The sequence below is a fragment of the Ursus americanus genome, chromosome 12 (genome assembly GCF_024610735.1).
Source record: "Ursus americanus isolate L20-20 chromosome 12, mUrsAme1.1.p, whole genome shotgun sequence".
Lineage (NCBI taxonomy): Eukaryota > Metazoa > Chordata > Mammalia > Carnivora > Ursidae > Ursus > Ursus americanus.
In genome coordinates this window covers 45,579,778-45,595,660 of record NC_142138.1, presented here as the reverse complement: position 1 = coordinate 45,595,660, position 15,883 = coordinate 45,579,778, and the positions used below count along the sequence as shown (strand labels likewise).

At 40.1% G+C, this 15,883-nt stretch overlaps 1 protein-coding gene across 3 annotated transcripts in view; it reads right to left on the bottom strand.

The window, feature by feature from the left end:
* Nucleotides 1-8,878, bottom strand: part of ABCD3 (ATP binding cassette subfamily D member 3) — a 74,446-nt gene extending 65,568 nt beyond the window's left edge. Inside the window, exon 1 of one of the 3 annotated variants that reach the window (XM_045801743.2) lies at nucleotides 8,571-8,878. In XM_045801743.2, coding sequence (XP_045657699.1) covers nucleotides 8,571-8,680 — 110 coding nt within the window. In that variant the 5' untranslated portion in view covers nucleotides 8,681-8,878. The remainder of the gene's footprint in view (nucleotides 1-8,570) is intronic. The other 2 variants (XM_045801744.2, XM_045801740.2) reach the window with 2 other exon arrangements.
* Nucleotides 8,879-15,883: the final 7,005 nt, after the last annotated feature.

Below are 15,883 nucleotides of genomic sequence, written 5' to 3'. Positions count from 1 at the left end.
AGGCATGTTTGGCTATCCTTTTAGTTTTCCTTTCAGCAAGCATAGGGAACTAAAGTTATCTTCTATTTATTGAGCTTTGTTCCAGTGACTACTGAGTTAAGACAATTTCTGATGTAAGCCTCACGACCACTGAGTTAAGTAAATACTATTACCCCTGTTCTGCAGGTGAGAATACTGAGGCTCAGAGGCTGAGTAAACTTTGTACAAGGTCACAGATCTAGCAAACAGATGCATAAAAGCTTGAACCAGTATCTAACTCCAAAGACCATACCATGTTTTATAGTATGCCAAACTGCCTCCATAATAAAGATCAAGTTGCTGCATGTAAAAATGTGCATTCTTGCAAGTTAAAATAATGCCGTGGCATTATTTTATACCTTTGAAGTAGTAAAAAAAAAAAAAAATTCAAACACCCCTTATTGACGATTAGAGAATTAAATCTGCACTCATTTCATAGTATTCTATGGCATAATTCTTAAGAAATAACATGTGTAATTTGTGTAGCTCCAGAATGTTCACACCCTTTCCATAAACACTAAGGAAAATTCATAAGCTTTCATTCTATGATCCCATTTCTGGCAATTTATTCCAAGGAAGTAATTCAGCAGAGACAGAAACGTTCACCTGCAAAAATATTTAACATTATCTAGAAAAATTATAGAAGCAATCTAGATGCCCAAAATAAATTATGATATCGTCACACAAAGGAGTATTTATGTATTTCTTTTAAAGTATAGTTATGGCGGCACTGGGTGGCTCAGTCAATTAAGCATCTGCCTTTGGCTCAGGAGTCCGGGATCTGATAGAGTACAGAGTACAGCATGCCGGGGCTCCCTGCTCAACGGGGAGTCTGCTTCTCCCTTTCCCTCTGCTCCTCCTCCCTGCTCAGGCGCACACACTCACTGGAGCACTCTCTCTCTCTTTCTCTCTCTTGCAAATAAATAAAATCTTTTTTTTAAAAAGTATAGTTACGAAGTTCATGTAGAAACATAGGGAAGATGTCTACACATTAAATGAAAATTATAAAACACGTACATTATAATTATGTAAAAATACATGCATATAAATGAGAAACAAGAGGTAACAAAAATAAAATATATATGTTATAGTGATGACATGATGGATAACTTAATTTTTAAAATTGTCTATAATGTTTCCACTGTATTGTTAACTGTGAAAAGGTTATAAAACAATAATGATACCATTTTAATAAATTTCTAAGACTGGTTTTACCCATGCATATAAAAGGGGCCCAGCTCCTAAACAGCTCATAATATACTTAAGGAGACATTTACATTTGTAGCAAGAAAAATTTGTTATTTAAAATAACAGTAACCACAGCCCTAAGAAATGAGCATCTCAGAGTCAGAGTCAGTCAAAAAAACTTTTTTTGAGAGCCGACTACATGCCAGCCACAGTTATAGCCATTGGGGCTATAACAATGAACAAAACAGACAAAAATTGCTGCCCTCATGGAACTTAAATCCTAACAGCAGAGACATACAATAAGCAAGATAAATATGTAAAATAAATACCACATTTGATAGTGATAAGGAAAAGCCCAGAAAGTGTGCAATGTGTGTGTAGAGAAAACTTTTTTAAACTGAGTGGCAGTGGAAGGTCTCCCTGAGAAGAAATCTGAAAAAAGATGGAAAAAGGGGAGGGAATTAGCAGTGTGGATATGTAGGGAAAGAGCATACAGGGCAACGCAAGAGCAAGTGCAAAAAGCCTTGAAAAGGAATCCCTGGCCAATGATGCTATTGTGCCAAAAACAGAGAAGTGTAATTAATTAAACAGTCTGTACCCAGTCCCCGCCCAGCAGACCACAAACAGCTACACAGTTCTGAGAACACTGCTTCTGGACCTGACCTGCATCAGTTGGTTTCAGTACACAGATGCTTTCCCTGGCAAATTCTCTCAGGCCTCTTGCTGAAGCATCCTTTTTTCATTCTGAGGATCCAAATGGGGCCTATAACATACACTCATGGTTCATCCCAAGGATCTCCAGCCCCTCACCTGACTCATCCTTGTACTTTGAAAAACATTCAGTGGGCCTATGAAACTGAGCAAAGGGAAGCTAGCCCCTCCTAGAGCTTGATTTGAAAGGAGCAGATCTCAGGAAGGAAAGTTGAATTTGAAGTATGCAGGAAAGCTGTAAAGTTAGTGGGAAGAGAGGGCAGGGAGCAAAAGCTAAAGATATGAGAACATTCAAGAGGTACAGAAAAGATCTAGCAAAAGTCCACGGGGCTGAGGCTCAGGGAAAAATAGTCAACAAACTGCCAACGGTGGAAATGTCAAAGGAACTTATAAATAAAAGAATGTCTCCATTTTAAGCTGTTCACTATGCTGAGATATAATCGCTGCCATCACTCCCAAATTCTCGATAAAACTCTACTACAACTACCTGCTTTGTGGCTGATGCTTTATAGAAATCAAGGCAGATACCAAAAAGACAGGCTCAAGACACAAGGTATAAGTAGGATCTAAAATAGAGCAAAAGCTTTTGCACAGGAAAGGAAACTACCAACAAAACAAAAAGGCAACCTACTGAATGGGAAAAGATATTCGCAAATGATATATCTAATAAGAGGCCAATATCCAAAATATACAAAAAACTTATACGACTCAATGCCAAAAAAACCCACAAATACTCTAATTAAAAATGGGCAAAGGACCTGAATAGACATTTTTCCAAAAAGTGATACAGATGGCCAACAGACATATGAAAAGACAATCAACATCACTCATCATTGCGGAAATGCAAATAAAAACCACGAGATATCATCTTACACCTGTCAGAATGGCTAGTATCAAAAAGACAAGAAATAACAAGCATTGGCAAGGATGTGGAGAAAAGGGAACCCTCATGCACTGTTGGTAGGAATGTAAATTGGTGCAGCCACTGTGGAAAACAAGTATGGCGGTTCCTCAAAAAATTAAAAATAGAAGTGCCATATGACCTAATAATTCCACTACTGAGTGTTTACCCGAAGAAAACAAGAACACTAATTCAAAAAGATACATGCACCCCTACGTTTATTACAGCATTATTGACAATAGCCAAGATATAAACACAACCTAAGCATCCACTGATAGATGAATGGATAAAGATGTGGTGTTTGTATATATATGCAATGGAGTATTACTCAGGCATAAAAGAGAGATCTTGCCATTTGAAATAACATAGATGGACCCAGATGATAATATGCTAAGTGAAACAAATCAGAGAAAGACAAACACCATATGATTTCACTTATATGTGGAATCCAAAAAAACCCCACACAAATAAACAAAAAGCAGAAACAGACTCACACATAAAGAGAATTGATGGTCACCAGAGGGGTGGGAGTAGGTGATGGGCAAAATGGGTGAACGGGAGTGGAAAATATAGGCTTCCAGTTATGGAATGAATAAGTTACAGGGATAAAAGGTACAGCATAGGGAATATAGTCAATGGTACTGTAATAACATTTGTATGGTGACAGATAGTACCTACACTTGTAATGAGTACAGCATAACTAATAAACTTGTAGAGTCACTATGTTGTACACCTGCAACTATTATACCACTGTATGTCAACTATACTTCAATTTAAAATATATATTTCTATTTGGGACCTCTGACTGGCTCAGTTGGAAGAGCATGTGACTCCTGATCTTCGGGGTTGTGAGTCCAAGCCCCGCACTGGGTGTAGAGATTACTTACAAATAAAATCTTTAAAAAAATAAATTGAAAAAATTTTAAAAAACAAAATATAGATTAAAATTATAAAATAAATAAAATAAAACAGAGCAGAGGCAAAAATGTTAAATAAGGCGTAACTAAGAAAAATACAAGCTCCCTGAAACTCTTCAGAAATATCTGGGGGAGGAAACTGTGTTCCCAACACCTACAGAGTGGGCTTTGAAAAGGATAAAGAATCACTCCAGAAGCTGGGGGACTTGGCTGTGCCCTGAGAGGTGACAACTAGATCACATCCAGGGAAGCAATTAATAGATAAAACAAGAAAGATACCTAAGCTTTTGACAACTGTGAAGCTGGAGACAGTCCAGCAGCGCTAAGGACATCAAATCTCACTGTCTTCCCAGCCTGTTGACCTTTTGTCCAAGCCCCTCAATAAAATGGCTTGATCCAAAAATTAAAAAATAAAAAAATAAAAATAAGGTACATAAATTCATGCTTCAGGAACTTAAAACGGATCATTATTTAGATCATCCAGAGTTGTTAAATGATACTTCATGGAATGGATGACTCTCACCTACCCCTTAGAGGATCAGAGCTGAAGAACAGAAGATGTAAGGAGAGAGATTCCAGGTTTGGTTAATACAAATAAAGCTCCAAAGCCTGGAATGAATGTGGCCTGTTCAGAGAACAGTGCAAAACTGGTCTATATGGAACACAGCATACTCACTGGCAGGCAAAGGCATATAAGATTAGCCAGGTAAGGTGAGACCAGGTGAGGGAAGGCTCTGAAATCCAGGATGAGAAATCTGAACTTGACAAGCTTCATGGGAAGGGAAAGAAACTGCTTTGTTCTGTTTTTGTTTTTCGTGTTTGGTTTAAGATTATAAAATATCATGGCAGTGTAGACTGGTCTCTTTACCTGCCCTCTAAAATTGGCCCATAATTTCCTACTACCTCGCCCATGTTACATACTCTAGATATACAACTATTGCCTCGATTACCTAATGCGTCTACTCATGTTTGTACTGGTCTTACATCCCCAACTGTCAGACAGTTACCCTTAACCTTAAAAGTTCTTCAACTAAAAAATAGTTCTCCAACTAAACAAAAGTTCTTCAACTAAAAAAAAAGTTCTTCAACTATCCTACATAATTTGTCCACCCCATACAACACTTAGTGTCTATCCCGTGATGTGTGTAAACTAGGAATTTATACATGACGCAGTACATGCCCTCAAGAAACTCACTCTGATGTAGACAGAAGCCAAGAAAATCAACTAGTACAATACAGAGTGCTAACTAGTGGAGTAGAGAAATGTTTAGCATATTAGAGCAAAGGACAACAACACCAGTTTGGAAATCAGGAAAAGACAGAAAACACCTAAGAGAAAGTGTTAACTGGACTGAATTCTGAAAGAAAATAAACACCGAAAGGTGGGGAGAAGTGTTGGGGATGACAATGATTATAATTAGACTGCAAAGGCTGAGCAAAGCCTGTCATACTCAGAGACTGTTACTCCATATGGCTGGATGAGTAGGAGAAGCAGTAGTAAAGGACCAGATCATGAGCACGATTTTCTTGTGCTAGGAATTTTGTGTTTTAGAATAACCAAAAGACTTTAATGAAGGAATTACGAGATCATAATTGTGTTTCTTAAAAAGAGCTCTGGTGGCAGTGGAAGATGGATTGAAAGGGTACCACAAAGCTTCCTCCTACCACAAAATGCAACAAAAATCTGATAAAGGCTGAATTAACATTCAATTTATCTGCAGTTATCCACTCCTACCCCTTTTCTAGGCTTAGCTCATATTCTTCATAAAGCCTTCCCTAACTCTTCCCAAATACATTAATCTTTCCTTTCTCAGAACTTCTAAGGCATGTCTGTCTGTATACTGCATTCAGTCATGACCTTACAATTTTAACTAATTTGCATTTAAATTTCTCCTCCCTAACAAGAATGTAAGCTCCCTATGAAAAGATGTCATATATTTTTTGAATGTATGTGTAATACACACACACACACACACACACACACCCTTCATCCCATAGCACCTAGGGCAGTAATACAACAGATTTTGAAACAGATACTTCCTTCAAACTGAATATATGGTCTCCTTTATCCATGAGTACAGATTCCACTATTCCCCATAAATAATAAATAAAGTAAAACATATGATTTTAAAATGTATGACTTAAAATTAAGGGGGGAAAAGCTAGTATACGGTAGTAGGAAACACAAGGCAACTTTCTAGGAAGATGAAAATGTTCTAATTTATGATGGGGTGTGTTACACTGTTGTACTGCATTTACTTAAAAAATGTATAACCAAGATTTATACTGTTTAAAATATAAATTTACCTAAAAACCTGTAAAAATAAGGGGTGGAAGCAAGGGATGAAACATGAACGGCAAAATGTTGATGGCACTTCTTCAGTAAAGCATACAGATGATTCATTATATCGTTCTGTTTACTTTGAAAAAAATACATTAACAAAACTAAAAAAATAACTCAGAAAATTAAATTATTTATTCTCCTAATGTTCGGTATAATGTAACATTACAACTTTTAAAGTGGTTTTACTAGCTCTATTACCTACTTGATTCTAAGGAATATCTTCTAAGACAAACCTATCGTTAATAGCGTAGATGAAAAAAGGCCAAGCAGCCATAGGTTCCTTGATTAAGCACGAGAAAGGAAAACTACTTAGCCTTGTTACAAACGATACCCAAAAAGCCAATAAAATATAAAGTTAGAATTTTCTAATCTCCTAATCTTCAAACTGTGCAGCCAAAGATAGCATCTGAAAGATATCCAAAAGTTTCTGAAAATACATCTACAAAAATAGACTCAACACCATTCTTGGTTTTAAAATAATTCAATTATTTTTATCTCAGTAATTTAAACTTCATGCTTATCTGCTCTTAATTTGCATTCTCCTCCCACAAAATATTTAATGTGGAAGATAAAGATTTTCCTTATTCATGCCAATGCACAAGGTTAACAATCTTTTGTTCAGTAAATTAGCTGTTGCATAACTTAATCCCTCAAAAAGTATAAGTTTCTCAAAAAGATTTCCAAAGGATTTTACAATAAAATGTAAATGAAAAAACACCTAAAATTTAGTAAGACAGTTTCTATTACACTGTTTTGCTTTTTCTCAGGAGATGACATTTAACACTTTCCTTACAATAATCTACAGCCTTATAAATCACTGGCTAGATTATCTAAACTGTGACTGGAAGGGACATGAAGAGTTTCTGGGATGCTGATAATGTTCTACGGGTGCAAATCTGAGTGCTGATTACTTGGGTGAGTTCTATCTGTAAAAATTCTTCAGGCTGTACACTTAATGTGTACTTTTCTATATTCCATATTACACATGTAATACTCTGATAAAACAAAGTAAGCCAGAGCTGTTAGAGCTGTCCTCAAATCCCCTACCTCATACTAAACACCTGTTTTATGCACTGAAACATTTCTCTAATAAAAGGTAACTCAAAGTTATTTTATAGCATTTAACATTTTCTGACATATTCCCAGATAACAAAAAACTTCCATTTGCAACTGGGAGCTCAGAAAACACACAACAGAAAAAAAATTGTTTATATTTTTCAGAAGAAATCATTTTAAAAGCTAACTGAATAGAAGAAAAGTGAATTGCTACTGTATTGTCTGGACAAAGATGCAAATCATTTTCAACTCTGTTAATCGAACTGAGAAAGGAAAAGAAAGATCACCACTTCAGACCTTAGTAAGATAAGGAAGACAGGAGGTTAGTAAGAATTTCATGGATGGAAGGGCATTGTTAGTGATTTAGTCCAAAGTGTACAACTAATCAGATATTTCAAGCAAAACAAAAACAAGAGGCAACAGCACCTGCCCAGAGAGATGAATGAAATAAAATACACTAAAGCAGTATGCCAAGATTTAATATGTAATACCCAATGACTGGCAAGAATGCTAGGGAATTGGTTGGCTGAAACCAAGTGTCTCCCAGAGAAGAAAATATGATGTCTGCAACAGTAACTCAATTCTCTCTTTTCCTTCCTCTAATCTTATAATCGCCCAAAGTTGAACATTAAGATTCTCTCGAGGAGGAAGAATGGAGTATAATCAAAAAGGATCTTGATCCTTAGCTAAATCACACTTTAACTTTCCACCTAAAAAGCCGGGGGAAGGAACCTTGCTCTGAATCCAGACTTTGCGGATGAAATGGCAGGGAGTTCACTGACCCACTTCCAGGGAACACCACTTCAGAGAGCAATTTTACCGAATGGACCCAGGATAGTTCAAATGTACCATCCTCACGACTTTCAACAGCAACTACTAGGGAGTCGTGCCAAACCCCATCCAAGTGACTGAGGCAACAGCCTCTATCCTGGCGAGTACCAATCCTCAGCCTCGAATCACACATATGCGTCCATAGAGCAAACCCACGGTCTCTCAGGAGATGAAATGACAAAACTAGAACATACCCAGAAAGTTGATACAGAAGGTGGGCTGGGGGCGACAGCCTCGGGGCAGAGAAAGATCAGGTTTGCTAGCGGGCGCTGGGTAAAGACTCAAGCTCCCGGTGACCGAGTAGGGCGTAGGGAGCACTAGGGACGAGGCCTGGGGGCAGGAGGTACAGGTTTCCTAGCGGGTGTAGGGGAAAGAAACATTCCCGGGGGCAAAGCGCTGAGAGCAGGGAACACTGGGGATGACGGCGCCGCGGGGAACACCAGACACCTTGACAGAAGAGCCCGCCAGCAGCCGTGGCCCGCCCTCTCTACGCTTGACCCTGCCGGGCCAAGGGACCAGTCCGCCGGGCGCCAGGCGAAAAGGGAGAGCGCGCGGGCCCGCCCGCTCGGGCCCGGGAAGGCAGCGCGGCCAAAGGTCTTCTTACCCGTGCAGGCCGAGGGCGCGGCGCCTCTTGTGGAGCAGGCAGAGCAGCAGAAGCGCGGCCCCGGCCAGCGTGGAATTTCGCGCCGTCAAGTACTTGCTGAAGGCCGCCATGGACCCGCCAGTGCGAGCTAGCCGGGAATGGAGCCGCGGCGGCGTCGACAACCCTTAGTGCAGGAAGCGCGGGGGAGACTGGGAGGAGAAGAGCGAGCGGAGGGAGGGCGGTGCCGGCAGCGCAGGACCGGCACCTCAGGACCGCCCCCTGGCGCGCGCCGCCGCGTCGTCCGCGCGCCGTAGCCCACCACGGACTTCAGCTCGGCGGGAGCGTGCACGGGCGCCGCGGCGGCCGGAACAGTCCTGGGACGCTCTCTGCGCACGCGCGGACCCCCGCAGGGTCACCAGGGCTGCCGGCGCCGAGATGCTGCTGATCGTCTCTCAGGCGCTTGTTAGTTCTCCAGGGCTTCGATGCTTCCCCTGCCTCACCCACACCCATCCAAGCTTTCACAAGAACTGGAAGAGCAGGCCTACCCTGCGCCGGGGGCCTAGTGCGACCTGCCACTCCGCCTAACCCCCCTCCCTCCGCACCGTGAAGGGCCGTTACCACCCTCTTAAAGGAGCGCAGAAAGAAGGGGCATGGCCCCGTCATACACTATACAAAACTGAAGGCACAGTAAATATTTAGACGAAACTACCTGTCGGGAACTCCGAAGAGGTGTAGGGAAATGTGGGAAGAATGACTATACAAATCGAAAACCTTTTTCTAAGCCAGGGTTTTTCTAAACCATGGATTATCTAGGGGATTGTGGAATGAGTTTAATAGATTGAGACCGCCGCTCTGTGTGTGTGTGTGTGTGTGTGTGTGTGCGTGTGTGTGTAAGAGAGAGAAATCGGTAAGAATAGAAGACAATAGAAAACTCAGAGTGCGTTACGTGTAAACAAGTTCTGAGAAATTTTTATTCCAGTCTTGTATCCCATGTGTCCGGAGCAGTGATATAGAGCGTATTTTTTTAATGTGGCTCTGATCAAACAGAAAGTTTGAGAAACACTGTTCTTTGCAAAGGGATATTCAGAAATAACAATCGTGCATTGTGTGAATGCTGGCTTTACTCCCAGAATGAGAAGAGCATTAAGATTACAGCATTCTTCTGGCTGGCCCTATGCTGCAGAAATCGTTATCCCTAGCTCTTAGACTGGCATATGTACAGTAACTTAGTGAATCCCTGTCTTCAGTTGAAGAAACTGGAGGAAAGAGTTATCAGTCAGAAAATAAGTACATAAAACCTTTCATAATACTCATGTTAAAGTAGCCCACAGAACAGTGGTTTCCTAGGTGTTTACTCAATGTAAACTGGGAGTTGCCTAATACAGATTACAAGAATGAGGAGCGGTGTTTGTGTGTGTGTAGAGGTGTTCAACTGTCTAAATTTTGTAAAGTGGAGCTTCTACTAAATTCTCCATTTACCACGTAGACATTTTCATTACCTCTTTCAACAGTTAGGCAATTTGGTATGCACCTAGGATACAAAGATAGAAACAGATCACAATCCCTGATCTTCAAAGGTTGGTAGAAGAGGAAAAATATGAAAAAAAAATTATAAATAGGTTAAGTGTCACATTAGAGGTTTTTTTGTGCCATGACAGCAGAAAAAAAGAAAATGCTTAATTTTGTCTAGAACTTTCTTAAAGATTTTATTTGAGAGAGAGAGAGAACGTGAGAGAGAGAGAGAGCACATGAGAAGGGGGGAGGGGAAAGGGGGAGAGAGAGAAGCAGACTCCCCACTGAGCAGGGAGCAGGACATAGGGCTCTATCCCAGGACCCTGAGACCATGACCTGAGCTGAAAGCAGATGCTTAACTGACTGAGTCACCCAGGAGCCCCCTGTTTAGAACTTTCTATTAGGGCTCGACAAAAGATTATTTTTCAGTTACAGCCTAAAGGACCAGAGAAAGAGCCATGCAGGAGGACAAGAGAGAAAATTACTAATTCACCAATAAATTGTATGGTAATGTTAAAGTGTTAGGAACTGTGGGAGAAAGTGTATCATCTTGGAGTTTGTAGCAATGAAGGAAGAGCATGCAAGGTTAAAGGAAAGATTTAGGAAATAGATTACATTTCAGAGGAGAGTAAGAATGACCCATTGGGCAAGATATTCTAAAAGGCACCTGTAACCCAATGTTTATAGCAGCTATGTCCACAATAGCCAAACTATGGAAAGAGCCCAGATGTCCATCAACAGATGAATGTATAAAGATGTGGTATATACGTACAATGGAATATTACTCAGCCATCAAAAAAAATGAAATTTTGCCATTCTTAGCGATGTGGCTAGAACTAGAGGGTATTATGCTAAGCTAAATAAGTTAATCAGAGAAAGACAATTAGATGATTTCACTCGTATGTGGAATTTAAGAAACAAAACAGAGGGGGCACCTGGGCGGCACAGTGGTTAAGAGTCTGCCTTCGGTTCAGGGCGTGATCCCGGCGTTGTGGGATCGAGCCCCACATCAGGCTCTTCCGCTATGAGCCTGCTTCTTCCTCTCCCACTCCTCCTGCTTGTGTTCCCTCTCTCGCTGGCTGTCTCTATCTCTGTCGAATAAATAAAATCTTTAAAAAAAAAAAAGAAAACAGAGAAGTAGGGGAAGAGAGGGAAAAATAAAACAAGACGAAATTAGAGAAGGAGACAAACCATAGGAGACTCACAGGAAACAAACTAAGAGTTGCTGGAGGAGTGGGAGTTGGGGACATGGGGTAACTGTGTGGTGGACATGGAGGAGGGCACATGATGTAATGAGCACTGGGTATTATATAAGACTGATAATAAAAATAAATAAATAAAATAAAAGACTGATAAATCACTGAACTCTACCTCTGAAATTAATAATACACTATGTGTTAATTAATTGAATTTAAATAAATTTAAAAATAAAAAAAAGGAAAAGACACCCATGTTCAAGAAGCATGGCTGATTCTGAAAAAATGAACTTAGTTAATGTGAGTTCAAATAATTTTAGCTGTTCATAAAGTCCATCAGGTAAAGACCACTACGGACAAACCTGTTAAAAAACAAAGTTAAGTTTATTAACTTGCTACAGAGAGGATACCACACAGCAGAGGCATTATGGGCATGTCTCTAAAAAAAAAAAAAAGGTGAAATGGGGGTTATTATAGTATTAGAAGAAGGGAGGAGTTTAGGTAGAATATAAATGAAACAGTATTTAATAGGCTCAGAGCAAATCAGATCTGTATATAAAGGGGTTAATATCAGATCTGAGTTGAGAAGCATCCTCTGGGTTCTTATTCCCTTGGAAACATAAATTTAAGATTCATATAGAATATTGTGTCCAAAACCCCTTATCTGAACCTCTGCACTGTAAATTGAAGCTGCTTCTCCAAAGTCAAAGTGATTTACTTGGATGGTTTAAATCTCCCAGGTAAGAAACGTATGTTCTGCCTCACCAATAAGAGTTCAAAACAACAGGGTTTCTGACAACTTAAGGTTTTAGAGAACAAAGTTCCTCAGCACTATGCCCTTTGATAATTACCCAAAATAAGTTCTGAGGTTCACAATAATAGTTAATAATTAAGAAAATGTTATTTTATTGGAAGATATCCAAAAGCTCTGATTTTTAAATCTCATTCAAAAATTAGGCCATTTGGTATGCACAGGACAGAGGGCAGAGAGAAGAGGGGCCCATGGAGTTGGGGAATCTAGAAAGCCTCTTGAAGAGCTACTGTGCTAGCCAGTCCCCAGCATTGTCCCCCGTGATCCTTGCTTTCTGGTACTCATGCCCCTATGTAATCTCCCTTATGTCAGGATTGATCTGTGTGACCAAAAGAGTGTGGTAAGTATGTGACCTCTGAGACCAGATCATAAGAGGCACCGTAGCTTCCACCTCGGTCTCTTGGATTGCTTGCTTTTGAGGAAGCCAGCTGTCACAAAGTGCACTCAAGCAGTCCTCAAGAAGAAGTGAGGATTCCCAGCAAAAGCCAGCACCTGCTTACCAGTCTTGGAAGCAGATCTTCCATCCCCACGGATGAATGCAGACTTAGGAAGATTCCGAGCCGGAATGTTCTGCCAAGATGCTCCTAAATTCCTGACTCATCGAAACATTGTGGGAGACAATAAATGTTTACCGTTGTCTTAAGCCACTAAATTTGACGGTAATTTGTTATGCCCCTGATGTGATTTGGGTCAAGCCTCGAAAAATAGATGTAAGAAAGGGGCTTTAGGAGAAGCTATAACAGGAGCAAAGATACAGACACAAGAAGGTACAAAGCAAGATGATCAAGTATGGTGTTCGATGGAGGTTCATGAAAGGGTGTGAAATGAGACAAAAGCTTGAAATGTTTAATGGAGGTCAATTTTTGGAAGATCTAAAACACCCAGTTAACCAGGTGAGATTTTATTCTGCATGTAAGAGGGAGGAGTCCAGGTTTGGAGGAAGAGCAGTGACCTCAGCTTTTATTTTAAGAGACCGTGCCAGTGGCAATGTGTAGGATGGATTGAAGGAAGAAATATCAAGCAGAGAGACCAGTCTGGACACACTTGAAATAATCTAGGTGAAAGGTTGTAGACACCTGAGTCAGATGGCACAGAGCAAACAGGAAGGAAAGCACTTTGTGGATTCAAATTGGATGGGGATGGTGAGATTGTTATTTAATGGGAAGGAAAATTTTAAATTCGTTCTGAGATTTCGTGGTGATATTATTTACCGGAGAGCAGGAGCACCTCCACCAAGAAGTGGAGCATTCTTGTCAGGGAAGATAATGAGAGGCAAAGGACTAATTCTTCACTAGATCCTCACCACCATGGTAAACTCCAAGATCCTTAGCATCTTACACAAAGCTAGGTATGATATCAGCCCTGCCTCTCTGAATTCTTATCCTGACACTCCTCCCCTCGAATACACGTATTCCACCTCTGCCCTAGGAATAAATGCACACTGCTATTCCCCCTCTGTGGTCTTCCCTAGAATATTCTATTCCTTCTGCCTGAAATATCAATCCTTTCCTGTCCTAACACCCTCACTCTCAACTCAGTTCATCCTTTAAAATGAAACTTTGATGGTCTCCTACTCCAAACTGTCTTTTTTGATCATGTTCCCCAACCCCCCATCTCTTGCCAAATTAATCACGTCTCCCTTGTGCTGCTTCTGTCTCATATATAATCTATTAATGTATAGTAGGGTGCTACTTTTATTTTTTTAATATTTATTTATTTATGTGACACAGAGAGAGAGAGAGAGAGAGAGAGAAAGAGCACAAGCAGAGGGAGAGGGAGAATGCATGGCTCAATGTGGGCTCCATGTGGGGCTCCACCCCAGGACCCTGGAATCATGACGAAAGCTGAAGGCAGACGCTTAACCGACTAAGCCACCCAGGTACCATAACCACACTGGAAGGAAAAAGAATAAAGAAGAAAAGAGTCACGGAAGGAAAGAAGGAAGGAAGCCAAGTAACTTACAAATACATGTTTGACTATACACCCTTAGTCCTGGGCAGGGTGGAGCACAGAGAAGATTTACAAGTGAATCTTGAGCTCATTTTATATTTTTTATTTTTTTAAGGTTTTATTTATTTATTTGACAGAGAGAGAGACAGCCAGCAAGAGAGGAAACACAAGCAGGGGGAGTGGGAGAGGAAGAAGCAGGCTCGATCCCAGAACGCCAGGATCATGCCCCGAGCCGAAGGCAGACGCCCAACGAGCTCATTTTAAAGTTTTGTGTATTGTAGTAGTATCAGCAATGTGATTCTAAGTTATTTTAGAATATATTACAAGATTGAGCAAATATACCGATGTTGTAGAGAGCTAGAGATCTTTTGGAGGAAGAAGGGACATACAAATAGGGAATGGAAGAAGACAAGAAAGCACTTTGAGGGGATGGATAGGAATTGGAGATCTCAAGCATGAATTTATGATTTCTAAAATATGTATATGGTGTGTGTATATATATATATAAGTGTGTGTATAAGTCTGTATGTAAATGTACTTACAGGTGTACATTTGTATATATGTATATATACATGTGTGTTTCTTAATTCTGTCCACTGAAAGGGCCAAGAAGCAAAGATGCTCTGGTAGCAATTATCATACCATACCTAGATCTTGGTCTTTAATACCATTCTTCACTAAGACGAACCAGGACTCCTCAAAGACATGGCTAATTCCAGGCATGGAGCAAGGTAAGTATGAGTCTGGAATAGCTAGTTATGCCAGAAAATAAGTGTAAAATGGTAAAAAAAAAAAAATGATAAGCCATATCAGAGGAACACAAGAGCCCTCTTGAAGAGACTCCTTTTGGCCAAATCTGGGATAATTTGTGCACTATCATAAGTACAGTAATGAACTATAGGTCATTGAAGGAATAGAAATTAATGAGATGATATCTATAATCAATCAATCAATCAGCAAGCAGAGGACAGGGCTCTTGATTATAGTTGAATGCTGGGGACAGGTGATAAATGTGGAGGAGTACACAAGTTGGAAGATTATCATTTTGCAATAATCATAGTAAAGATTGAATCGGGCAAAAGTCACCAAAGGACAGTCAAGCTAGGAAGAAATTTTGATAAGGGACAGGATATTTTCATAATCCTAAATGATCTCCGCATTGACCACCTATTAGTTACAACAGTGAAGAAAACGGTGATTTTAGTGAATAAATTAGAGAACATCTTGATTGGGCAATCCTAATGAATGTGACTACTGTGGGACAGATGAATCTCTCGTGCCTCCAAATGTGCTATCTGAGGATACAATATCTCCTGTGCAGTATTTTGGTTTAGAATGCATAATGTGAGTGTAATTATGAAGCTACATTAGAACAACCCAAAATGAGGAACATTGTTTTAAACAGAAAGAAGTACTGTATTTGTGAAGAGGCAACAATTAAAAGCAATAATTAACCCTAACCTGGATTTTGTTGTTTTGGGGGTGCAGAGCAGTATAGGACTTTCTTAAGGACATTGTTGGGTCAATAATTAGGCCAATAATTGATAAAGTTGGAATATGATTGGTAGATTAGAGTATAAACAGATGTTAAATTCACTGAAATTGATAACTATATAAACGGTCCCTGACTGATGATGTTCTGACTCACAATTTTTCGACTTTATCATGGTGTAAAAGTGGTACACGTTCAGTAGACACTGTACTTTGAGTTTTGAATTGTGATCTTCTCCTGGGCTAGTGATACGTGAAACAATTCTGTCTTATGACACTGGGCAGTAGCCACCACAGCTCCCGGGCAGTCATGTGATCACAAGGGTAACCAGCTGGTACACTGACAACCATCCTGTACCCATACAACCATTCTG